This window comes from Gossypium hirsutum, chromosome D10 (genome assembly GCF_007990345.1).
Source record: "Gossypium hirsutum isolate 1008001.06 chromosome D10, Gossypium_hirsutum_v2.1, whole genome shotgun sequence".
Taxonomy (NCBI): Eukaryota; Viridiplantae; Streptophyta; class Magnoliopsida; order Malvales; family Malvaceae; genus Gossypium; species Gossypium hirsutum.
The window spans coordinates 6,252,535-6,279,562 of NC_053446.1; the positions used below are offsets into that span (position 1 = coordinate 6,252,535).

At 37.0% G+C, this 27,028-nt stretch overlaps 1 protein-coding gene and 1 pseudogene across 1 annotated transcript; one reads left to right on the top strand and one right to left on the bottom strand.

The window, feature by feature from the left end:
• The first annotated feature begins 15,202 nt into the window (after positions 1-15,202).
• Positions 15,203-20,079, top strand: LOC107915676 (ABC transporter C family member 8-like; annotated as a pseudogene).
• Positions 20,080-20,605: 526 nt separating this feature from the next.
• Positions 20,606-22,194, bottom strand: LOC121222352 (inorganic pyrophosphatase 2). Its single transcript, XM_041102951.1, has 4 exons — positions 21,920-22,194; positions 21,719-21,840; positions 21,413-21,617; positions 20,606-21,152 (listed from the first exon to the last, which is right to left on the bottom strand). Exons 1-4 carry the CDS (start codon positions 22,061-22,063, stop codon positions 20,775-20,777), a joined length of 849 nt encoding a protein of 282 aa, XP_040958885.1. The 5' UTR covers positions 22,064-22,194; the 3' UTR covers positions 20,606-20,774.
• Positions 22,195-27,028: the final 4,834 nt, after the last annotated feature.

The following is a 27,028-nucleotide window of genomic DNA, read 5'->3' on the forward strand; positions in this document are numbered from 1 at the left end:
TATACTCGAATATACTAATCATTTTATACAGTAATAGAGAAATGTTTTTAAACTCGTAAATAGGTCAAAGCTCTATGATTTTACCGATCCCATTTATAAAATCTAAAAAACTCATTTCTGAGTAATTATCTTAATGCACTTCCAACAAACTACTAGCTCAATTTCCATATCCTTTTTAACAAACATTATTTCCCAAATCAATGAATTTAGTTGTGAAGAGAATATATAATTGCAAACGGTGCTTGGAGTAGTGCCACAAGCAATGTTACTGGGTGTAGAACTGTGATATAACAAATATTAACACAAGCATGTTTATACAGTTCGGTTTTGTTAACTATACTCATCGGTTTAGTAATCTCATTTTTTCATCTAAAAATTTAGATTGCTCTTCTCTAAGTTTTACATATTTAACAATCTCACTTTTACTTCTAAAGTTCTAAATCATTCTTCTCTAAGTTTTATCACTCTCCTTCAAGTTTTCCTCCCCTAAAAGTTACCGGTTTAACAACCTTACCTTTGCCCTTACCTAAAGAGTTCCCCCCACCCTTAAAATAGTTTAACCTAGAAATCTATATCACTCTTCCCTAAGTTTTTGCCTGAAAACACGGTATACCAAGTGACTCACCTATTTATTCATAAAAATGCAATCTTAAACATAAATTTATAATAACAAATAAGTGCTAAAACACTCTATTTATAACTTATAAAAGTCTCAAGCATATAAACTACTTTCAACTCGCTAAGATACCAGATTAAATATAGTCAATTCTCCTATTAAAGTAGAAGTTAAAGTAGCTTATATAATATACTAATAAAGTCCAATATACTATGGAGATAATAAAGATTAATCTTCAAAATAGATACGATCCAATCTAATAAAGGATCTTATTATTTAATGATTTGATCCAATTTTCAAGACATATTGCTTCAAATAGATCGATGTTCAAAAAATAAGATATCACCTATGAAGCATGGACACAAACACGCAATACGTGTACAACACGATACGGACACAGCAATAAAAAAAAAGATTTAATATTTTTATGTATATCCTTATGTTAAAATACTTAATGTAAATGAAAATATTGATTGGAATGTGAAAAATGGAAACGTCAAAGACAACAAAGCAAGTACATAGCTCGAAAGCTTCTCAAATAAGCTAATTTTTTTTAGTTTTTATTTTACTATTTTTATCGACTATTTAATGTTTTAACTTTTGAATCTTTCTAACCTTTACATAGGCTCATAATAAAACTTAGCATTCGATTAATTGGAAACCTTAAACTTCACATTTCTTCTTTACATCATTTTCTTCCCTCCGCTAATTCTTCATCTGCTACATTTGAAAGCCAAAATTTCAGCTGTCATCCGTCAGCTTTTCTCACGTTTGTCACATGTCCGTTTTTAGACAGTTGTGTCCAACCTTTTCTTTTACGTATTTTGACGTATCCCGTACGTATTTCGATGTGTTCGATGAATGTCTTTGTCAGACAGACGTATAACACCGATACGAAAAAGAATGAGCCGTGTCCATGCTTCCTAATATCACATGTTCAAAATATGGGCAACAATTATAGCTCAATATTTTTGTTTCAAAAGATTGCCAAAAGCAATCAGCACTCCGTGAGGTACTGCTCACGTAACTACTCAAATAAGTAATTATAATATACACAAGGGACTTAACAAGTTGGAATAAGTAATTATAATGCAACATTTGCGAAACTAGTCGAAGTAAATGGAAAAAAGAAAGAAATTAAGAGTCGTGATAGGGACTAGTTAGTCCCATTCGCCTGCACCAATGAACTTATCATGAGACAAAGGGATGAATTAACTAAATTGTAGCAAAAACATAAATTTGCTGCCAAAAATTACAAGGATATAGACAAAAAATGAATCAATTAACTGACAAGAAGCTGGCAAAGAAAGCAAAATATTTATATCTATACGTCAATAAAATTAAAAATAAATCCTTATAAAATAAGCCATCTCTGAAGATTCTTCTATGATTGATTGAAATTGTATACATAAAAATTAAGAAACTAATTTTCTATCAAAACTGTTTCCAGAAATTATAATAACCTTTAATTATTTTAATTTTGTCATTACATGACAAAGGACTACATGGCCTACATTAACTGCAATATTGATATCTTACTTCTATTTTCAAAAAGCAAATTGCTGTCATGATTTGCAAAATGACAATTAATTACTATAAGTAAATACAGAGATCTAAAGTATTATGAGTGGCCGGAAACCATATGAATATGCATATATCATTTGTGTAAAGATAAACACAATAAAAATTATTAAACATGCCAAAATATTAAACGAAGTTAAATGTTGTTGGAGCTAAGTGCAACAAATAGCAAGGTTCAACAAAAAGCTTGCCGAGCAAGAATCGAGACTTGCGGCAGAAACAAAGAAGAAAAATGAAATAAATTTTAAGCAAAGCTAAAATAGAGAGTATATGGATGAAATCTTGATTGAATTCATTCATTTTTTTAAAATGGCATAAAGCCTATTTATACAAGCTTACAACTTGACAACTTAGTTGGAATACAACTAAGTTTCATCATTACATCCACTTAAAATAAATCACCACCTACTACCACTAACAAACTTAGTTGGAATACAACTAAGTTACATCATTACATCCAAATAATAATAATAATAATAATAATAATAATAATAATAAAACATGTGATTGCTACATGCTAACCATTGCTTCAATACTCCTCCTTGGTTTGCATGGAGCAAACACCTAGCTTCCTTCTTAGACATTCGAACCTTGTGACATTAAGGGCTTTAGTCAAAATGTCTGCAAGTTGATCCTCAGAATTACAATAGATCAGCTTCACTTCCTGAGCTTGCTCCATTTCTCGAACAACATGCAACTTGATGCTGAAATGCTTTGTTCTTCCATGGAACACTGGATTTTTAGCAATTGCAACTGAAGATTGGTTGTCACAGAAGATCTCAGTAGCTTCCTTTTGATGCACTTTCAAATCAGCTAAGATTTTCCTTAGCCAAATGGCTTGGTTGACAGCACTTGCAGCTGCCACATATTCTGCTTCAGCAGTAGATTGAGCCACCAGACTTTGCTTCTTCGAGCTCCAGCAAAACATGGCTGAACCAAGGTTGAAAGCATACCCTGAGGTGCTTTTCATGTCATCTATCGAGCCAGCCCAGTCACTATCAGTGTAGCCAACCAGCTTCAGATTTCCTTCCTTGCTGTACCTTAAACCATAGCTCAAAGTGCCTTTGACATATCTAAGCACTCTCTTAGCAGCTTGTAAATGCTTTTTATTGCAACAATGCAAGAACCTTGAGAGCAATCCTACAGCATACATTATGTCTGGTCTAGTGGCAGTTAAATATAACAGACAACCAACTAGACTTCTGTAGGTTGTTTCACAAACCTTCTCAAAATCACCTTGGCTCGATAGTTTTTCTCCAACAGCAACAGGTGTTTTAGTTGCTTTACTGTTTTGCATGGAGAACTTGGTCAGAATCTTTGTGGCAAAGTTTCTCTGACTTAGAAATATCCCATTTTGTGCTTGAGTCACCTCCATTCCAAGGAAATAAGACATTTCCCCTAGATCAGACATTTCAAATACTTCTTGCATCTTGGTCTTGAAATCGACCAGCACTGTTCGATCTCCTCCTGTCACCAGCAGGTCATCAACATATAAGGATACAATGAGCTGTGTTTATGTCCCTTGCTTCTTGACATACAGTGTTGGCTCACTCTTGCTTCGATCGAATCCCAAATTAGTCAAGTAGCCATCGATTCTACTGTACCAGGCCCTTGGAGCCTGTTTTAAGCCATATAGGGCCTTCTTCAGTTTGTAGACCATATGCTCTCTGCCAGCTATCTCAAACCTTTGTGGTTGTTCAACATAGATCTCTTCATCTAAGAAACCATTCAGAAAGGCTGATTTCACATCGAGTTGATGGATCTTCCACTCGAGCTGTGCTGCTAAGGCAATCAGTAATCTGATGGTGTCTAGCCTGGCCACTGGTGCAAAGGTCTCCAAGTAGTCCAGGCCATACCTCTGACTAAACCCCTTGACAACTAGCCTTGCTTTCAGTTTGTTCAAGGTACCATTAGCATTTTGCTTGGCTTTGTACACCCATTTCACCCCAATTATCTTCCTTTTGACTGGCCTTTCAACTAATTCTCAGGTCTGGTTCTTCTCAATCATGCTAATCTCCTCAGCCATTGCCTGCTTACACTCTTGCTGAGCTTCAGCCTCTTCAAAATTGCTTGGTTCAGCTATGGCTACATGAGCTCTTTCATAAATCTCAGTCAATGGTCTTGTTCCTCTAACTGGTTCATCATCAATGTCCATTTCAGGAACATTTTGATCTGGCTCAGCTTGATCTGCTGCAAGTCCTTCTGAAACTTCCTCAGGTTCATGTTTTTCCCAGTTCCAACATGACTTTTCATCAAATACCACATCCCTACTGACTGACACTTTCTTTGTTGAAGGATCCAAGATCCTATAGGCCTTCTTAACAGTGCTGTAGCCCACCAAAATACCAGGTCGAGCCCTTTCAGACAATTTGTCCCTTTTGACAGCAGGTACATGAGCATAACAGATGCATCCATTGACCTTCAGATGAGCCAGTGATGGCTTGAATCCAAACCAGGCTTCGAATGGAGTCTTCTGATCCAAGGCCTTGGTTGGAAGCCTATTTTGAATGTAGTTTGCAGTGTTAACTGCCTCTGCCCATAGTGCTTTAGGCAGATTCTTCTGAATCATCAAGCACCTGGCCATATCCATCAAACTTCTATTCTTCCTTTCACTTACACCATTTTGCTGAGGTGTATATGTGTTGGTAAGTTGATGTTTGATGCCTGCCTTATCACAGAAGGCTTGGAACTGAGCTGAGGTGTACTCAGTCCCATTATCAGACCTAATGGACTTCAGCTTGCAACCTGTTTCAGTCTCAACAGCAGTCTTGAACTTCCAAAACACTGAGGCCGCCTCTGATTTCTGTTTTAGGAAGTAAAGCCAGCAATATCTTGAAAAATCATCAATGAACAGTATGAAGTACCTGTTTCCACTTAATGACTCAGTCCTCATAGGGCCACACACATCAGTGTGCACCAGTTGGAGTTTTTCAGAGGCTCTCCAGGCTTGATTCGAGGGAAATGGGAGTCTGGCCTGCTTTCCTAGCTGACACACTTCACACACATCATCATGATCCACTGAGTTGATGAAGTTTTCAGCCAAGTCCTCTCTGACCATTCGAGCCATCGATCTGAAGTTGGCATGTCCCAGTCTTTGATGCCAAAGCTTGGATTCATCTGATGTGACTGTGTAGACAATGTCTGACTCCCTGGTCCAGTCAACTACAAAGCTCTTATTAGCCATAGGAACTGCCATCAGCTTGGATCCACTTGGATCATTGATTTGGCATTGGTTGTCTTTGAACACAACAGAATAACCTTTCTCCAGCAACTGAGCTATGCTGAGCAGGTTTCTGTCAATTTCAGGCACCAAAAGTACATTTGAAATCACTTTGGCACCTGTGGGGGTGCATATCAGCACATCACCCTTGCCTTCAGCTTGAATAAAATGTCCATTTCCTATCTTGACTTTAGTTCTGCAGCTTCTGTCTAAAGACTTGAAGATTGCAGCATCAGGTGTCATGTGGTTGGTGCATCCACTGTCTAGAAGCCAACCAGATGAGAACCTTTCTTGAGCAGCTGAGCATAACACAGCAAAGACTTGCTCCTCTTGGTCACTGTCCTCCTTAGCTACTCGAGCCTCAACTTTCTTCTGTTGAAACTGACTCTGCCTTGATTTGGCCTTGCTCTTGCAGACTCTCTCAACATGACCCTTCTTTTTACAATGCTGACATACAGCATCTGGATTGAACCAGCATTTTTCTTTTGGATGACCAGCCCTTCTGCAATGCTTGCAAGTCTGACCCTCTTTTCTTGCAACATCAGTCCTTGGCTTGTCTCTCCAGGCCTTCTTGCCTTTGTAGGCAGTGTTTGTTCTTGCCTGAAAGGCACCTTCTTGATGCTCCTCCAATCTGCTTGCTCTTCTTTGCTCTTGAGCATATAAAGCATTGATCAACTCTGTCAGGGAGATGGTGTACAGGTCCCTTGAGTCCTCGAGAGATGAGATTTTTGCCTCATACCTCTCGGGCAGAGTTGCAATAACCTTCTCCACTATCCTAGCTTCCTTGAGCTGCTCTCCAAGGAGCCTTATGCTGTTAACCACAGCCATAATCCTGTCAGAGTACTGCTTGATAGTTTCTTCTTTCTTCATCTTCAAATTCTCGAAATCTCTCCTTAAGTTCAGCAACTGTTGCTGCCTTGTCCTCTCTGTCCCTTGAAACTCCTCTTGCAACTTGTCCCAGGCTTGTTTTGGTGATTCACAGGCTATAATCCTTGTGAAAATCACATCTGACACTGAGTTCTGGATGCAAGACATGGCTTTGTGCCTCTTGGTCCTCTCATCAGCATGCTGCCTGATTTGAGCCACTGTTGGATTGCCTCTAAGTGGCTCTGGTTCAACATCTGAGTTGACTACCTCCCACAGATCGAAAGCTTGTAGGTAGGTCTTCATTTTAACCACCCATATGTGGTAGCCTTCTCCATTGAAGACTTGAGGTGCAGCTGGTGAAAAGCTTGATGAAGCCATAAATTTGTATAACAGATCCCTTAAGAACCTGGCTCTGATACCAATTGTTGGAGCTAAGTGCAACAAATAGCAAGGTTCAACAAAAAGCTTGCCGAGCAAGAATCGAGACTTGCGGCAGAAACAAAGAAGAAAAATGAAATAAATTTTAAGCAAAGCTAAAATAGAGAGTATATGGATGAAATCTTGATTGAATTCATTCATTTTTTTAAAATGGCATAAAGCCTATTTATACAAGCTTACAACTTGACAACTTAGTTGGAATACAACTAAGTTTCATCATTACATCCACTTAAAATAAATCACCACCTACTACCACTAACAAACTTAGTTGGAATACAACTAAGTTTCATCATTACATCCACTTAAAATAAATCACCACCTACTACCACTAACAAACTTAGTTGAAATACAACTAAGTTACATCATTACATCCAAATAATAATAATAATAATAATAAAACATGTGATTGCTATATGCTAACCATTGCTTCAATAAATGTATTGTGTTGAGTGTCATGTTGGTGTTATATTTTCATATCATATCCAAGATTTCAAGATCTAACAACAGGACAAGGGTGATAAATAGGTGAGCTGAAAGGGTTCTGCAAGTCACTTTGGGTTTCACTGCTCATTCAACGAAATACTGGTCTGGTGTAGCTAGAAAGAGTTCAAACAATGATCGAAGAAATCTTTTCAATAATGACCTCCTTGGGGTACTCACTTGGTAATGTCTCATTTTATTTCAAACTGCATGCATGCTAGTTAATTGTCTTTGTAAGTCTATTGAATTTTGATGAAGGTTGGTTAGCATGCTGCACTAAAGCAAATCAGCAGGCCATGAAGATCAGGCATAGCAGAAGTCACTGCAGCAAGCTCAACTATTCAAGTTTTTTGTTTATTTTGTAATTTTTAGTTAATGAAATGTATCTTAGTTCATTTTGAACTATGTTAGGTTGATGATTGATGTAATTTGTTGATGGATGAGCTATTTATTCAGATTTGCTTGTATGTACAAGTTAATTACTTCAAGTTTCAATGCTTAGTGGTGTTAGGTAACCATTAGGTAAACATTTGCTGATTTTGACAAGCTTAGTGCTTGATTTATGTTGGTATTATGCCATGTTTCACTTATGAATGAATCTGATTTTGTTCATCAAATTTTTCTCCGTTTTTCCTTAGTTTTTCTTCTTTCTATTGCTTCGATTCAGTTTGTTTGCACAGCAAGTATGGAGGCTTGCTGCACAAGACACAAGTTGAGCTTGTTTGTTTCTATTCTAACACCAACAATTGGTATCTAGAGCTTTAATATTAAGAGACCTATTGTTTAAAGGATGGCTTCATCAAACTTTTCACCAACTGCACCACAAGTTTTCAATGGATAAGGCTATCACATATGGGTGGTCAAGATGAAGACCTACCTGCAGGCTTTCGATCTGTGGGAGATGGTCAACTCTGATGTTGAACTAGAGCCACTTAGAGCCAATCCAACAGTGGCTCAAATCAGGCAACATGCTGATGAAAGGACCAAGAGGCACAAAGCCATGTCTTACATCCAAAACTCAGTGTCATATGTGATTCTCACAAGGATTATGGCCTGTGAATCACCAAAGCAGGCCTGGGACAATTTAAGAGAAGAGTTTCAAGGGACAGAGAGGACAAGGCAGCAACAGTTGTTGAATTTGAGGAGAGACTTCGAGAATTTGAAGATGAAGGAAGAAGAAACTGTCAAGCAATACTCTAACAGAATTATGGTTGTGGTAAACAGCATAAGGCTCCTTGGTGAGCAGTTTAATGAAGCTAGGATAGTGGAGAAGGTTATTTCAACTTTGCCCGAGAGGTATGAGGCAAAAATCTCATCCCTCGAAGACTCAAGGAACCTGACCAGCATTCTTCTTACAGAGCTGATCAATGCTCTATATGCACAAGAGCAGAGAAGAGCTAGCAGATTAGAGGAGCACCAAGAAGGTGCCTTTCAGGCAAAGACCAACACTGCCTTCAAAGGTAAGAAGACCTGGAAAAACAGGCCTAAGCCTGATGCTGCAGGAAGCAGTGATCAACTATGCAGGTACTGCAAAAGGCCTGGTCATCCAGAAGAAAAATGCTGGTTTAGACCAGATGCTTTGTGTCAACATTGCAAGAAGAAAGGACATATTGTAAGGGTCTGCAAAAGCAAGAGCAAACCAAGGCAGAACCATTCTCAACAAATGAAGGCTGAGGCTCGAGTAGCCAAGGAAGACAGTGACCAAGAGGAGCAAGTCTTTGCTGTGTCATGCCCAACTGCTCAAGAGAGGTTTTCATCTGGTTGGCTTCTAGACAGTGGTTGCACCAACCATATGACACCTAATGTTGCTATCTTCAAGTCATTGGACAGAAGCTGCAGAACCAAAGTCAAGATTGGTAATGGCCACTTTATAAAAGTAGAAGGCAAGGGGGATGTGCTGATATGCACTCCTACAGGTGCCAAGGTTATCTCAAATGTGCTTTTGGTGCCTGAGATTGACAGAAACTTGCTCAGCATAGCTCAATTGCTGGAGAAAGGCTATTCTGTTATGTTCAAAGGCAAGCAGTGCCAAATCAGTGATCCGAATGGATCCAAGCTCATGGCAGTCACCATGGCTGATAAGAGTTTTGTGGTTGATTGGACAGAGAACTCAGACACTGCCTATACATATACAATAGATGAATCCAAGCTTTGGCATCAAAGACTTGGACATGCCAACTAAAAATCGATGGATCAGTTGTGCAGAAGTGGTTTGGCCAGGAAGTTTGTGAAGTGTGTCAGCTAGGCAAGCAGGCCAGACTTTCATTTCCCTCGAATCAAGCCTGGAGAGCTTCTAAAAGACTACAGCTGGTGCACACTGATGTGTGTGGCCCCATGAAGACTGAGTCACTAAATGGAAGCAGGTATTTCATCTTGTTTATTGATGATTACTCAATATTTTGTTGGCTTTACTTCTTGAAACAGAAATCAGAGGTGGCCTCTATGTTTTGGAAGTTCAAGACTGCTGCTGAGACTGAAACATGCTACAAGCTAAAGATCATAAGGTTTGATAATGGGACTGAGTACACCTCAGCTCAGTTCCAAGCCTTTTGTGATAAGGCAGGCATCAAACATCAGCTTACCAACACTTATACACCTCAGCAAAATGGTGTAAGTGAAAGAAAGAATAGAAGCTTGATGGATACGGCCAGATGCTTGATGATTCAGAAGAATTTTCCTAAGACTCTGTGGGCAGAGGCAGTTAACACTGCAGCCTATATTCAAAACAGGCTTCCAACCAAGGCTTTGGCTCAGAAGACTCCTTTTGAAGCCTAGTTTGGATTCAAGCCATCACTGGCTCATCTGAAGGTCTTTGGATGCATCTGCTATGCACATGTGCCTGCTGTTAAAAGAGACAAGCTGTCTAAAAGAGCTCGACTTGGTGTTCTGGTGGGCTATAGCATTGTCAAGAAGGGCTATAGAATCTTGGATCCTTCAACAAACAATGTGTCAGTTAGCAAGGATGTGGTCTTTGATGAAAAATCATGGTGGAACTGGGAAATGAGTGAACCTAAGGCAGTTTCTGAAGATCTTGCAACAGATCAAATAGAAACAGATCAAGATGGTCCTGAAATGGACATAAATGATGAACCAGTCAGGGGAACTAGACCATTGGCTAAGATTTATGAAAGGACTCATGTAACTATAGCTGAACCAAGCAGTTTTAAAGAAGAGGCTGAAGCTCAGCAAGGGTGGAAGCAAGCAATGGCTGAGGAGATAAGCATGATTGAGAAGAACTAGACTTGGGAATTGGTTGAAAGACCAGTCAAAAGAAAGGTTATTTGAGTGAAATGGGTGTATAAAGCCAAGCAAAATGCTGATGGAAGTTTGAACAATCTGAAAACAAGGCTGGTTGTCAAGGGGTTCAGTCAGAAGTATGGCCTGGACTACCTGGAGACCTTTGGACCAGTGGCCAGGCTCGACACCATCAAACTACTGATTGCCTTAGCAGCACAGCTCGAATGGAAAATCCATCAACTCAATGTGAAGTCAGCCTTTCTGAATGGATTCCTTAATGAAGACATCTATATTGAACAACCATAGGGGTTTGAGGTAGCTGGCAAAGAGCACATGGTGTACAAGCTGAAGAAAGCCTTGTATAGCTTAAAACAGGTTCCAAGAGCCTGTTACAGCAGAATCGATGGCTACTTGATTGGTTTGGGATTTGACAGAAGCAAAAGTGAACCAACATTGTATGTTAAGAAGGAAGGGACACAAACGCAGCTTATTGTGTCCCTGTATGTTGATGACCTGTTGGTAACAGGAAGAGATCAAACCATACTGGTTGATTTCAAAACCAAGATACAGGAGATGTTTGAAATGTCTGATTTAGGGAAGATGTCATATTTTCTTGGAATGGAGGTGTCACAAACACAAAATGGGATATTTCTGAGTCAGAAAAGCTTTGCCTCGAATATTTTAACCAAGTTCTCCATGCAAAACAGCAAAGCAACAAGAACTCCTGTTGCTGTTGCAGAAAAGCTATCGAGCAATGGTAACTTTGAGAAGGTTTGTGAAACAACCTATAGAAGTTTAGTTGGTTGCTTGTTATACTTAACTGCCACTAGGCTAGACATAATGTATGTTGTTTGTTTACTCTCGAGATTATTACATTGTTGCAATGAAAGTCACATTAAAGATGCTAAGAGAGTCTTAAGATATGTTAGAGGAACTTTGAGCCATGGACTGCTATTTAGCAAAGCTGAACATTTGAGGTTAGTTGGATACAGTGATAGTGACTTGGCTGGATCAACAGATGACATGAAAAGCACCTCAGGGTATGCCTTCAATCTTGGTTCAGCCATGTTCTGTTAGAGCTCGAAGAAGCAAACCTTGGTGGCTCAATCTACTGCAGAAGCAGAGTATGTGGCAGCAGCAAGTGCTGTCAACCAAGCCATTTGGCTAAGGAAAATCATGGCTGACTTAAATGTGCATTAAAAGGAAGCAACAGAGATCTTTTGTGACAATCAATCTGCTGTTGCAATTGCAAAGAATCCAGTGTTCCATGGAAGAACAAAGCATTTCAGCATTAAGGTACATGTAGTTTGAGAAATGGAGCAAGCACAGGAGGTGAAGCTGATTCATTGCAATTCAGAGGATCAACTTGCTGATATTCTGACCAAGGGCCTTAATGCAACAAGGTTTTTGTGTTTAAGGAAGAAATTAGGTGTTTGCACCATGCAAACCAAGGAGGAGTGATGAAGGTTGGTTAGCATGCTGCACTGAAGCAAATCAGCAGGCCATGAAGATCAGGCATAGTAGAAGTTACTGCAGCAAGCTCAACTATTCAAGTTTTTTGTTCATTTTGTATGTAACACCCCTTACCCGTATCCGTCGCCGGAATAGGATACGAGGTATTACCAGATTTTACTAATTTTTTTTTAAACTCAATATAACCCCTTTATAAATATCTAATCCTCCCTGAAAATTTTAAACCGAGACCAAGCCAACACAACCAATCCATTTCAACATATTTTCAAGATAGATTTATTGTATTCATAAGATAATCTCATCACATGCCAAAACCAAAATTTGTTAGCCATACCAATGGCTAACCATACATTCATTCCACATTAACATCTACTTTACTAGCTTATACATGCCATTGATTTCCAAAATAAGTTTCTTTATGTACCGAGATCTTGATGTTGATAGTGTGATGCTTCTCCAACCAAATCCGACCTCCGAGCTCTTAACACTACAAAACAGGGGAAAAAGAAACAGGATAAGCACTTTGTGCTTAGTAAGCTCATGTAATAAGAATTATACTTACCTAATATTTTCCATACAATGTAATAAACATTCATACACCCATTCCATACATTATTCCCCTATCATGCACAAACTCAACATTCAAATTAGTCCAATAATTTTCATGTATCAATAATATATATACCATGATTGATGAGCTCATCAATTCCATGATTTCCATTTCCTTGTTATTTTTCCATATTTATCCCGTTGAACTACTTGGAATTTCGATGGATTTTCAGAGGTACACTTTAGTGTACAATTTCAGGTCCGTCAATTCATATTCATGTGCGCACATTTCTATTTCAGAGAGCACACTCCAGCGAACCTCATCCTTACAGCGGGATTACCAGTCCAGGCTAAATCCCCTGTAATATAAACTCACAGAGTATTGTCGGGATTACTAGTCCAGGCTAAATCCCCTGTAACGACAATTACTCTAATGAGCTTGGATCTGAATTACCAGTCCAGGCTAAATTCAGACCCTAATTCGGATTACCCGTCCGGGCTAAATCCATTTTCCACATATTCTTCGGGAGGGCTATATCAGGATAAGATCACCCGTCCGGGCTAGATCCTTTTTACCGTCAATTCCTTTTCAGAGATCCATCGAATTTTCCTTTCATTCAACCGGGATTTATTTCCTCTTTTCATCAAGAATATCATTACTTCATCAGTTATCATAGAATAAACATCCAAATCATATTCACATCAATAACAAACATTTCAAGCATTTATGAATATAATTCAAGTTACACGAACTTACCTCGGTACTTGTTCGTAAACAAAAAAATCTACTAATCCCGAACTTTTTATTTTCCTCGAATCTAGCTTCGTATTTTAACTTTCTGGATCTAAATAAATAAATTTGATCATTAATCTAATACATTTCATGGTCATACGTAACATTCTCTAAAATTCCATTATTATTTATAGTGCATTAAAAGCTGTCTCATTGAGTCATAGTCACTAAATTATTTATATCTTGAGCTACTGAACTCCAAATTAAGATCTGTTAATTTTCCCTGAAATTAGACTCACATATCTTCTTATCATAAAATTTTCAAAATTTTTGGTTTAGCCAAAAAGTACATTTTATCCTTTAAAGTTTCCCCTATTTCATTGTTTGACAGTTCCGACCCCTCTTCACTAAAAATTAATTATCTCATTGTAAAGAATTCAGATGATGTTTCTGTTTGTTTCTTCTGAAAGTAGACTCATTAAGGATTCTAACCATATAAATTATAAATCATAATAATTTTTGTAAAATTTTTAATGATTTTCCAAATTCAGAACAGGGGAACCCGAATTCATTCTGACCTTGTCTCACAAAATCCATTATATCTCATGATTTACAATTCCATTGATTAAACCATTTCTTCTATGAGAAACTAAACTCAATAAGATTTAATTTCATATTTTATTCATCCTCTAATTCGATCTCTATAATTTTTGGTGAATTTTTAAAGTTAGAGTACTGCTGCTGTCCAAAACTGTTTTAGTGTATGATGTTAATTACCATTTTTCCCTAAACTTTCAATAAATGATAATTTCATCCCTGCTCAATTAACCTCTCAATTGATCTGATTTTTCTCAATTAACACTTTATCTCATCACTTTAAACTACTTTATAAGCTTTGGAAATCAGAATTTTAGTACTAGACTTTAATTCAAACTTTTTCACAATTAAGTCCTACAAATCAATTTCTATTGAAATTACCTAATAAAATCATCTCACAAACAAATTAAAGCTTCAATTTCATCCTATTTCATCATAAAATTCCAGCACATATTCATAGCAACTTTCAAATTCATTCATAAAATCAAAAACTAATGAATTTAGTAATAGGACCTAGTTGTAAAAGTCTTAGAAACACAAAAATTACAAGAAAAAGGCAAGTATTAACTCACTTGGTGCAAAAATTATGAAAAACCAGCTTGAAGAAACCCTTAGGACGTTTTTGGCTGATGAGAGTGCAGAAAATATGAAGAGAATTCTAGATATTCCACTTTAGTCCTAACTTTTAAAGCAAATTTTTGCAATATTCCAATTTTACCCTTAATTCTTCAATTCTCCTGATTTTTCTCAGCTATTGCCGCCCAAAATATCTCATTTTGGGGTTATTTTCAATTTATGTCTCTTCTCATTTAACAATTGAGCTATTTAATCCTTCTAGTAACTTTTACACATTTTTCAATTTAGTCCTTTTTGCTTAATTGACTACCCAAACATTAAAATTTTCTAACGAAATTTTAATACCATATTAATAACACTTCACAAATATTTATAAAAATATTTTTGACTCGGTTTTACGAGATTGAGGTCTCGATACCTTATTTTTACCTAATTTCTTCAACAATTTCTTTTTCTAACTAACCACTAAATCGGTAAAATTTTTCTATCAATATTTTCATACGATTTTCCTATCATACCAATATTCATGAAAAAATATTAAAATAAATTTCTTTTTAAATCGGATTTGTGGTTACAAAACCACTATTCCGATAGCCTTGAATTTGGGCCATTACATTGTAATTTTTAGTTAATGAAATATATCTTAGTTCATTTTGAACTATGTTAGGTTGATGATTGATGTAATTTTTTGATGGATGAGCTGTTTATTCATCTTTGCTTGTATGTACAAGTTAATTACTTCAAGTTTCAATGCTTAGTGGTGTTAGGTAACCATTAGGTAAACATTTGTTGATTTTGACAAGCTTAGTGCTTGATTTATGTATTGGCATTATGCCATTGTTTCACTTATGAATGAATCTGATTTTGTTCATCAAAATTTTCTCCATTTTTCCTTAGCTTTTCTTCTTTCTATTGCTTCGATTCAGTTTGTTTGCTTAGCAAGTATGGAGGCTTGCTGCACAAGACACAAGCTGAGCTTGTTTGTTTCTGTTCTAACACCAACAAATTTTCATTTCTTTTTTAGCTTCATTGACACTACCAGATGTTTGGATATTGCACGGTTTGCACCATGAACACTGAACCATCAATGGTGATAAAACACTGGTGCATGTTGTTCTTGTTTATGCATACATGTCTTGCTGGGAATACTCTCAATACAAGATGATATATTAGAAGCTTCATATCCAAACCTTAATGGATCAATATTGTCGCGTTGAGTTTGCATATTTGTCATTCTTATATATATTATATATCTTGCTGCTTCTGATGTTCTACCATCTGATGTATATGTAGACAAAGTCTCCTGGATTTGTGGGGGAGAACTTGATCTTGGTTCTTCTTGCATTCAAAGAATCATCTTAGATGTCACAAACGTGTTATTCCTTTGTCTTTTTACTTTCTTTTGCTGCTTTTAGTCAATAAATCTCACATGGGCGAGAGTAATAGGGAGGACTTGATCTCTATACTTGTTTCAATATGTTCTGCTTTTATCAGCTTAGTCTATTTCGGCACTGCTTTATGGGATATTATAACCAGATATGAGGGATTGAATGATTTGGAGTGATTGGTTTACCTTGTTAGAGGAGTAATTTGGATGTCTGTGTCAGTTTCCTTACTTGTTCAAACATCGAAATCGATCAAAATTGTCATCTCTGTCTGGTGGAAGTCCTTCTCTTTACTGGTTTCAGCTATTCACATTAAGCTTCTGTTTCAAACATAATCTTCCATTTTTTGACTTAATTCAATGGCCAGTAAACATCATGCTCCTCGTTTTTGGATTTAGAAACTCGATTAGTTCTTCAGATACTAAATGTAGTGAAGATCATCAGGTTCTATATGAACCTCTATTTTCTTCTAAGGCAAAGAAAGCTCAAGTAGGCATAGGGAGAGCTAGCTTCTTGAGCAAACCAACTTTTTCTTGGATTAATCCCTTGTTTTCTTTAGGCCATTCAAAGCTATTAACTCTTGAAGATATCCCTTCTTTAGTTGATGAAGATGAAGCTAGCTTGGCCTATGAAAGATTTGCTCAAGCATGGGAATCCCTCGTGAGAGCAAACAGCTTGAGCAACTCAAAAAACTTGGTTCTTCGGGCCTTAGCAAAAGTGTATTTCAAAGAAAACTTATTGATAGGTATCTTTGCTTTCCTAAGGATAGTTTCTGTAGTATCTTTGCTATGCTTTTGTAGACTATTCAAACCATAGTGAGGAGAATAGGTATGAAGGTCTCACCATATTGGGATGTCTAGTCATTTGCAAAGTAGTTGAATCGTTGTCTCAGAGGCGTCGGTTCTTTAGTTCTAGGAGGTCCGGAATGAGGATGCGATCGGCTTTGATGGCCGCAGTTTATCGGAAACAGTTTAACTTTCGTGCATTGGAAGGAGAAGGCATTCAACTGGAGAGATTTTGAATTATATTGCAGTAGATGCCTACAGACTAGGGGAGTTTCCTTGGTGGCTTCATTCAGCATGGAGTCTTGTACTGCAACTTTTTATGTCCATTGGAATACTTTTCTATGTTGTCGGACTCGGTGCTCTTCCCGGTTTAGTCCCTTTGCTCATTTGTGGAGTCCTCAATGTGCCATTTGCAAATGTACTGCAAAAGTGCCAATCTCAATTCATGGTTGCTCAAGATGAGAGACTAAGACTCACATCAGAGGTCCTAAACAATATGAAAATCATAAAGTTGAAGTCTTGGGAAGAGAAATTCAAGAACATGATTGAAACTCGACTTGAAAATGAATTCAAGTGGCTGGCAAAAGAACAGATAAGCAAAGCTTATGGTACTGTTCTATATTGGATCAGCCCCACCATCATTTCTTCAGTTATCTTCCTGGGGTGTGCCTATTTGGGGAGTGCAGCGTTGAATGCTAGCACCATTTTCACAGTTCTTGCAACACTGAGAAGCATGGGGGAACCGATCACAATGATACCGGGAGCTCTTTCAGTTATGATGCAAGTCAAAGTCTCTACTGAAAGGATCAATGCATTCCTGCTTGGTGATGAACTGAATAGTGAAGAACCATTAATTTCAAAGCAGAGTTCTGATAAAAGTGTTGTAATACAGGCAGGCAACTTTAGTTGGGACACTGAATTAACAGTTGCAACTCTTAGAGATATCAACCTGGAAATGAAAAAGGGACAGAAAATCGCAGTTTGTGGACCAGTGGGAGCTGGGAAATCATCAATCTTGCATGTGATGCTTGGAGAAATACCGAAAATTTCAGGAACTGTGAGTTATTCAAAGCTAGTAATTTTTATTTAGTATCAAACACTGGTTTTGCTGCTATATCACTGATGTTTCTCTCTTAATTCTTGCAAACAGGTGTATGTATATGGATCCATAGCGTATGTTTCTCAAACATCTTGGATCCAGAGTGGGACTATTCGAGACAACATACTCTATGGAAAGCCAATGGATGAGGAAAGATACAAAAAGGCTATAAAGTCATGTGCACTAGATAAGGACATGATAACTTTGCTCATGGTGATCTCACGGAAATAGGTCAGAGAGGGATCAACACGAGCTGTCTACAATGACGCCGATATCTATCTTCTTGATGATTCTTTCAGTACTGTAGATGCTCAAACAGCTGCGGTTCTATTCAATGTAAGACAAACACCTCAGTTAAGAACTCAAACATTGAAAACAAAAAGTTAGCTGTTTATTAAGTTGAAATTATGTTCTATAATTGCAGGACTGTGTAATGGCTGCACTAAGAAACAAAACTGTCATCCTTGTACCTCATCAAGTGGAGTTTCTCTCTGAAATTGATACCATTCTAGTAAAAGTCTGTTAAGTTAAAACCATTTTTTCACTTTTATTTCAGGAGAATGATTTGGTTATTACTCAGGTCATGGATGGTGGCAGTATTACTCAAATAGGAAGCTATACAGAACTATTGATGTCGGGGACGGCATGTCAGGAGCTTGTCAATGCTCACAGAGATGCAATGACAGTAGTGGATCCTTTGAGTAATGAAAACAAAGGACAACAAGAAGACACAGACACCCTTCAGGCTGAGGAGTACAATAAGTGTTACTCTACTCAACAGAAAAGTGAGGGGGAGATTTCTGCTTTGGGACTACCAGGAGTGCAGCTCACTGAAGAAGAAGAAAAAGGGACTGGTGATTTCGGATGGAGACCTTTCCTTGATTATATTGTAGTGTCCAAAGGATATCTTTTTCTATCTTTAGCCATACTATCTCAGTTTGGTTTCGTGATTTTCCAGGCTGCAGCTACTTATTGGCTAGCAATTGCCATTCAAATTCCTAAAATAAGTAGTGGCTTGCTAATAGGAGTTTATACAGGAATTTCAACACTTAGTGCTGTTTTTGTGCATCTTAGGTCTATTTATTCTGCTCATTTGGGATTAAAGGCTTCTAAGGCCTTCTTCTATGGTTTCATCAATTCCATTTTTAAAGCTCCCATGCTTTTCTTTGACTCTACACCTGTTGGGAGGATCTTGACCCGAGTAAGACGATCCAATGTTCCTTCTACTAAGCACATTTGAAACAATTTGTTTTACCTATCAGCTTTATGTTACATAACAGGTTTCTTATTATCCTCTGTACATTGCTCTTTCAGGCTTCATCAGATTTAAGTATTCTGGATTTTAATCTGCCTCTGTCCATTGGATTTGTAGCAGCTGGTAGAATTGAACTTGTAGCGGCTATTGGAGTCATCGCCTTTGTCACTTGGGAAGTTCTCATTGTAGCCATTCTTGTAATGATAGCAGTAACATACATTCAGGTGTGTCCTTTGCTTCTCATCTGTTCCTTTTATTGATTTTTCAACTTTTTCTGATCACAAAATATTCTCTTTTTTTGCTTAAACAAAAAGGGGTACTATCTAGCTTCTGTTGGAACATTGGCATTAAACAAAAGCAATGAAATCAAAAGCAAAACAGAAAGGAGGAACAGCAGCCAAGAATGTAACTGAAGAACCACACTAATTTTAATTCAAAATTTGAAATATATGAGAGTTACAATGTTAATTTGACAGTTACCTAATGGCTTAACTGCCCCCACTAATACAAGACTAATGCTTACTTAAATTACACACAAAATAAGCTGACATATCAGCCATTACATCATAAACTAATCCTACTAACTTTGTTGAACATGTTACAAGTAAACTAACAAAATTACATGTGAACAAAGTAAACAAAATAACTTGTTGCATCCAGTTCAGCTCCAATGCTGCCCTTCAAACTGTTTTGCTGTTGCTGGTCTTGCTGTGAGTTGGCTGCTGGTCCCATGTTGCATTGCAGGCCAAAGTTTAACATCTTAGACGAAGCAACGGCTTCGATTGACTCTGCGACGGATGCTATTTTGCAGCGAATTATCAGACAAGAGTTCTCAGAATGCACAGTGATAACAGTGGCTCATAGAGTTCCAACTGTAATAGACAGTGACATGGTCATGGTCCTTTCCTATGGTATGCTTTTAGCTTTCTCCAGGCAAATATTACAGTTTATTGGTGGAAATCATGTTATTGCTTTGATTTGCAGGGAAGTTGATAGAGTATGATAAGCCTGCAAGACTAATGGGAATAGAGTCCGGTTTTTCCAAGCTTGTAGCTGAGTACTGGTCAAGTTGCAGAAAGGGTTCTTCCCAAGCTTTTAGTAGCTATCAATGATGTTATAGTGAGATTTCAATAAACTACAGCATGCTTTTGGAACATCAATTCAATAAATGGTGGATTATTATAATTATTTCAGTTTTTTTTTATGTATTAGTATCTTAGAGGCAAATATTTCATTTAACCTGTGATACTCGCATGAAATGCTTTTTTATAGAAAATTGAATCAAAACAGACAATTTCTCACGGATACTGTAGTGAAATTGACCTTACAGAAAAAGCTTGCAGATCATGCAACCAAGACACCAGCTTTTAATAATGAAGTTCACAAATGTTGAAAGCGACAATAAGATCTAAACATATAATATTGCTGCTTTTTAAGATCCAAATTTTATTTTCCAAAAGCATGTTATTTTACATCATCTTGCAAGATAAAAAATTTAACTTCAAAAACGTATAATTTATATCTTATTCTAATATATTGAGAAAATAATAATAATTTCCCTTCGATAATATCATGTGAGATGTTGGACTAGAGTTTCCTCATACTTTCCTTGTTTGATATGAAAACATTATAATGAATTAATGACCATTTTCCACCCATTTCGGCTTTTGAGTTACAAACCATATTTCCACATCATGTTGAGAGTTTCATAGTGTAAAGAAAGATAATATACTATTATTATACTTTAGAAATTAATTCAAGTTAAATATGATTCTCGTACATTTTGAAACTAATACAATTATACAAATGTTATTTCAATAAAAGAATAGCAAGACCAAGGGCATCAGCTATGTTTTATTTTTAACCTCAGCAAGTTTTGCATTCTAATGAGGAACATAAAGGGTTTGGGAAAAGGCTTGATGGGAAGAGCCTGGCATTGTCTGTACTTTGCAATCTGAATATAGCTGAGCAGCATTGTTGCCATTAGTGTTGCTTTTGTCAATGGTAATCTTGGTGATGAAGTGGAGTAAAGCATGCTCAAACTCCTCCCCATTGCTCCATTCGCAAACTTCAGCTTTTATTAGGCTCCTGTTTTTGCAAACCAAGTCCCAAACTGGGAAATCTTTCCTTGGCAACATATAGTCTCCATCTCCAAGCTTCAAACTGGGGCAGAAATCACCCAGTCCATCCCCCATGTAGATGATTGTTTTCTTCTCCTCCATGGCGGATAAAGATGCTTGGATCCTTTCAATCACGATAGCCTATTCAAAAGGAATCATAACATAGTCAATTAGATAACATGAAAGATGACAAAGCTCCACGTACCTAAGAGCTAATCATGCTTTGTATCTGATTACACGTACATTTTCCCACAAGTTATGTGATTTGTCATAATTCTTATTAAAATACTATAAAAATGTGGGTGGGTGACAATCTATTTAAATAATGCATTTGCTTATGTCCAAAAACATGTTGGGAGCTTTTAAAATTATTAAAGAAAACGATTAGAGGGTATGGGTACCTTGCACATGTTTGGAGGGCAGGGATGAGGACATCCATGGGGATGTTCAGTGAAATCATGGTAAGGGAAAATCCTTAACCTGCCTTCTTCATCAACAAAGCTTGGGTTTGTATTAATTTCTGAAAAGCATTCTTTCAAACCATGATGCTTTAAGATTGTGTCGATGAAAAACACATTCGCGTCGCTAACAATCTTCATATCACATCTGCAAAATAATGCCATTGCACACCAAAACTTTTAAGTATTTTTCTAACGAAAAAACCAATAAAAAGAATTAAATAAAACCAAGTGAGAAATATTACATACCCTAAAGCATAAGCAGATTTAATGGCTTGGATGATTCGGGAATGAATTGGAGTTCTTTTCAAAACAGCTACAATGTCTTCGATTTTGGTTCCTTGTGAATGAAGTTCTTTCATCATTCGATCCTGAAATATATATTTTGTAAAAAGAAATACTAAACCCAAATTCAGAAAAAAAATAAACAAAAGAAAAAAAAGAGATTACCATAAGAGAGTTCCAAGGCATAGTAGGTAAGAGCTGGTTGAACAACTCGGTAGCACCCAACTCATCCACCACCCAGTTATCGCTATCACAATCGATAATCGTTTTATCGAAATCCATAACCACAACGACGTCTGAAGCAGCCATTTGAGAAGGTGAATCGAAAGAAAAAGCTATCAGAGAGACGACGAAACACGGTAGAAAAAGTATAGTGGGAAAGAGAAGGAAGGTAATTAGACTGAGGTTTACGCTATTCTTTTTCAGGGTGATGGGGCTTAGAACGAAGAGGGTATTTATAGGGAATGATGGGCTTCTGAGACCTTTTCCTAATTATATAAGGAGTAGATTATAAATTAAACTCGTTTTCCTAATTATATAAGGAGTGGATTATAAATTATTTTAGTTTTTAGTTTTTACGTCTCTGTTAAATAAAAAATATTTTATATTTTTTAAAAGATTTTTAAATATTGATATCAATACCATAAGTTTTAAAATTTTAGAATCTTTGGAGTTAAGAGTTTTTATAAACATTTTTACTTAACTTAAATCTATATTTTATAATTTTATTTTCAAATTTTTAATATTTTTAAAATGTTAGTATTTTGGAACTCTCAAAATAAAATTAGTAATTATAATTGTTTGATTTGAATAAATAATTGTGTTAAGAGAACTTGGATTATTGGAATTTTATGAATTAAAAATAATTATAAAAAGAAAAATAATGATATTAAAATAAATAATTTAGTGAAAATATTCTATATGGATATTGTTAGACTTGTAAAATTTTATAAATATTTTTTAATAAAATACTTTTTAAAATCTATATTAAAATTAAGTAAAAATGTTCTTTTTTTGAAGTTTAAAATTTATTTTGTTGTGAGATCATGTGTATTAAAAATAAAATAATGAGTACTTTTGAAAATTTATTCTGGGTGGATTTGAAATATGCAATTGAGCAACTTAAATCTTTCTTTAAATTCCTTTTAAATTTTCAATTTATTTATTATTTTTGTTTTTGATTGACACATATAAACAACAAGATAGTAAAAGTAAAGAAGAAAGAATACAAGTACTTATATGGAAAACCCTCATTGAGGGATAACAAACTACAGGTAAAGGAGACTTCGACTTTTCACTAAACAATAAATGAAGTGTACAATGATGGAGAGTATCCAAAACCCAAGTACAAAGAATAAATCCTGAAAGAAACGCAGATATCCAAAATACAAAAGCTCTCTAAAAAACTCTCCCCAAAAACTATTGTAACACCCCAAACCCGGCCTAAACGTTATGGTCGAATCTGCCGTGTCACATTGAAGTGTCTTTCGAAAACTAGACTTATTGGTAATAATTTCGTTTCTAAGTTTAAAAACCTCTTTGTTATTATTTAACGAATCAACTAATCAAAACGTTTGCCTTGTTATTTACTATTGTTATAATAAGTTGATCTAAAATCGCGAAAGTTTTTGAAAACTCTAATATTTAAATTTCGTGTCTTTGAAAACAATAATTATTTTGAAAATTCATCTCCTCCTAAACTAGCAGTTTAAAATAAGTAAGCAAAAGCTCAATTAAAAATTTAAACAAACATAAATGGCCTTATTACATAAACAAAACCTAACACAAACTTTAAATTTAAATAAAAGCAAGTGTAGAACAGCTGCAGCTGTGTGGCCACCTCCGAGTCCCTCGCAGTGCCAAATCGTCTATGGCTGAAGATTATCTGTACAGTTAAAAAGAAAGGTGAGTTTACGAAAACTCAGTGCGTAATCCCCTATCAGTCAATCAGTATACAACATGCAGTAACAGTCAGTAACAGTCTGTGCTTGAGCCCTATTCAATAACAGTGCAGTACAGTACAATAATGCAACTCATCCCAATCCAACCAACACACCTCTCCGTACCACCAACACACCACATGGGGATAAAATCAACCCACCCAGCCAACACACCAATATCGCAGCAAAACTGCCAGTAATAGTATCGCAGCAAAGCTGCCAATAACAGTATACTTCCTCCATAACAGTATCCCAAACCCATGCAGTATGTCATGTCATAAATCATACGTGTATGCAGAATGTCATACTCAGTAACAGTCATATACAAATCATGAAATCATGAACACATCAGTTAACCTACCTCTAGGGGTATAATGGTCATTTCTATTTATTAGGGGTAAAATAGTCATTTTACTCTTTAGGGGTATTTTGGTTATTTTACCTATTTTGGGATCTCAGTGCAGATATCGACCTTTCGAAAGGTCCGTAGTCGCCTCGAGTGACTCAGGTAACCTAAATGGTCATAACAGTGTAAATGGGTCCAAAGCCCATAATTTGGCCCAAGTTGGCCCACACACTCGTGAGGCCCGTTCAACCCAGATTTTGCCACAGCTATGGGATCTACATAGCTCAATCCAGTATTTTTCACAAATCATGGATTTCATTCGTGTGGGGCCCACGAGCTCATTGAGTCTACATGGCCCATTTCGGCCCAACGTGGCCCATTACAGCCTAAGCCCATGAAAATGCCCATAAAGTCCTCTATAGTCTATCACCCATGATTTGCAAGTTTGGCTTACCACATAAACGATCGCACGCCCGTGTGGTTTCAAACGCCGTATTTTCAGCTTTTCGACTTTTACCGTATTACAGTTACAGTGAGGTGTTTACACACTTGATTGTGAAAACGCACTAAGATCCACGAGCACCAAAGCCTACATTCATACAAGGCTTTCTATTAGTCGCTGAACAATAGGGTTAATCTCCCCCTTTTACACCCTTAACCAAAACTAAAATTAACACTTGCCTCGATTGTCAAATGTGGCTCAACCCACTTATACCACTGACAAAGGTTGACTACAATCTCTTTGACAGATATTTGCATTACAAACAAATTTTATTAAACAAGATTGTTTATTCATATGGTTTAAATCCACATATGATAACTTACGAAACCACAGAAAGCACTCGACCTACTCTTTAGAATGTTAGCCTACATACTTTTTTTTGATCGAGTGATGAGAGAAAGGTTTCAACGACTTTAATATCACTTGATACTCCTTCACTCCTCGAGGAATTTGAATCGTCAGAGAATAGTTGTCAAGCCAAAAACAAAATTGAAGAGATAAAGAGGGAGAGAAAAGCGATATTCGACAAACAGTTGACCAAAAAGGGGTAGAAGAAGAAGAGCAAATTAGAAGAAAGATGTAACACAAAACTACTCAACACAATTCGGTCAAGTTTTGGGAAAGTAGAGGAGAGAAAAGAAACAACAAAGAAAATAGGGGAAGAGAAAAGAGGATTCGGTGGAGAAGAGAACCAAAGAGCTATTCAGCCAAAATAAATGGGAATTAAATGGAAGAGCAGAAAAAGAAAAAGAACAAACCCAAGAGGTACTCGGAGTCTTAGCAAAAATTCGGCACCAAAAGTAAAAAAAAGTGAAAAGAATGCTGACTAAAACCGAAACATTCAGAGAGAAAACAACCCAAAAACCCCCAAAATCGGTTACCTTAGTGCCTAGTGACCAAATTCGGCACAAACACTACTCATCACCTCAACTTCCACGATTTTCTCCTAAAATCACTCCACCACATCACAATGTATTCTCTCTATGATTCACTCCCTCGTTCAAATTCCACAACATTTCAGTCAAACTCCACCTCACAGCACAGGTGATAAAAATAAACACTCCATAGTGCAGCACCAGATTTGAACCTCAGACCTCAAAAATACTTCACACGCCACCTACCACTGGACCAATAGGCTCTTTGTGTGTCATAAAACAAGCACTATTATTAATAAAGCCTGTATGCTAGTGTCCGGATACATTTAAGAGCAAAACTAAAAAATTCTGCAAAAGCCAAAACTTGAACCCAAGCTTCTCAAACACTCTCATACACACCGTAATCACTTAGCCATTAAGACCAACAAGCAATTTGTGCCATATCATGCAAAAATTAAAGACTTAAATTTTTGGGGCGTTACAACTCTACCTCCATTAACGAAATTTCAGCCTCGAAATTTACCTGGTCAGAATAGTTGAGGGTATTGTTGACGCATCATCTCCTCAAACTCCCACGTGGCTTCTTCTGAACTGTGATTACTCCAAAGTACTTTGACTAGATGAATAGATTTCTTCCTCAGTACCTTAACCTACGGTCCAATATCTGTACTGGCTCCTCCTAGAAGGTCAGATCTGGCCTAACCTCGATCTTCTCAATTGGTACTATATGTGTGGGATCAGAGTGATAATTCCTCAGTATGGAGATGTGGAACACACCGTGAATCCGGTCTAATTCTGAAGGTAACTCAAGTTGATATACGACTGGTCCCACACGTTTTAGTATACGGTAAGGCCCAATAAACCTAGGGCTAAGCTTACCCTTTTGCTCAAACCTCAATAACTCTTTTCATGGGGAGACCTTGAGAAATATGAAGTCCCCCACAGAATACTCTATCTCTCAGCGTTTAAGATCCACGTAAGACTTCTGCCTATCAGATGCTTCCTTCAACCAGTCTCGAATCAGTTTTACCTTCTCTTCAGTATCAGAAACTAACTATAGCCCCATAACTCGCCGCTCGCCAGCTCAGTCTAACAAGTAGGAGTACGACACCTACGACCATATAACGCCTCGTACAGTGCCATTTGAATATTGGACTAGTAGCTATTATTATACGCGAACTCTGCTAACGGTAAATAGTCTTCCCAGCTGCCTCGAAAATCTATTACACAACTTCTTAACATGTCTTCCAGCATCTGAATCACCTTCTCTGACTGACCATCTGTCTAAGGATGGAACACAGTACTGAAGTCTAACCTAGTACCTAAAGCCTTGTGTAATTTCTTCTAGAACCGAGATGTGAATCAGGGGTTTCTGTCAAATATGATGGAAATCGGTACCCTATGCAGTCTCCCAATCTCTGCCACATACAACACTGTCAACTTTTGCAACGAGTAATCAGTACGGATTGGTATAAAATGGGCAGATTTAGCCAATCGGTCTACAATAACCCATATTGAATCCTTCTTAGTAGGCATTAAGGGTAGCCCACTCACAAAATCCATGGTTACCCTCTCCCACTTCTAAAGTGGAATCTTAACTTGCTGCAGTAA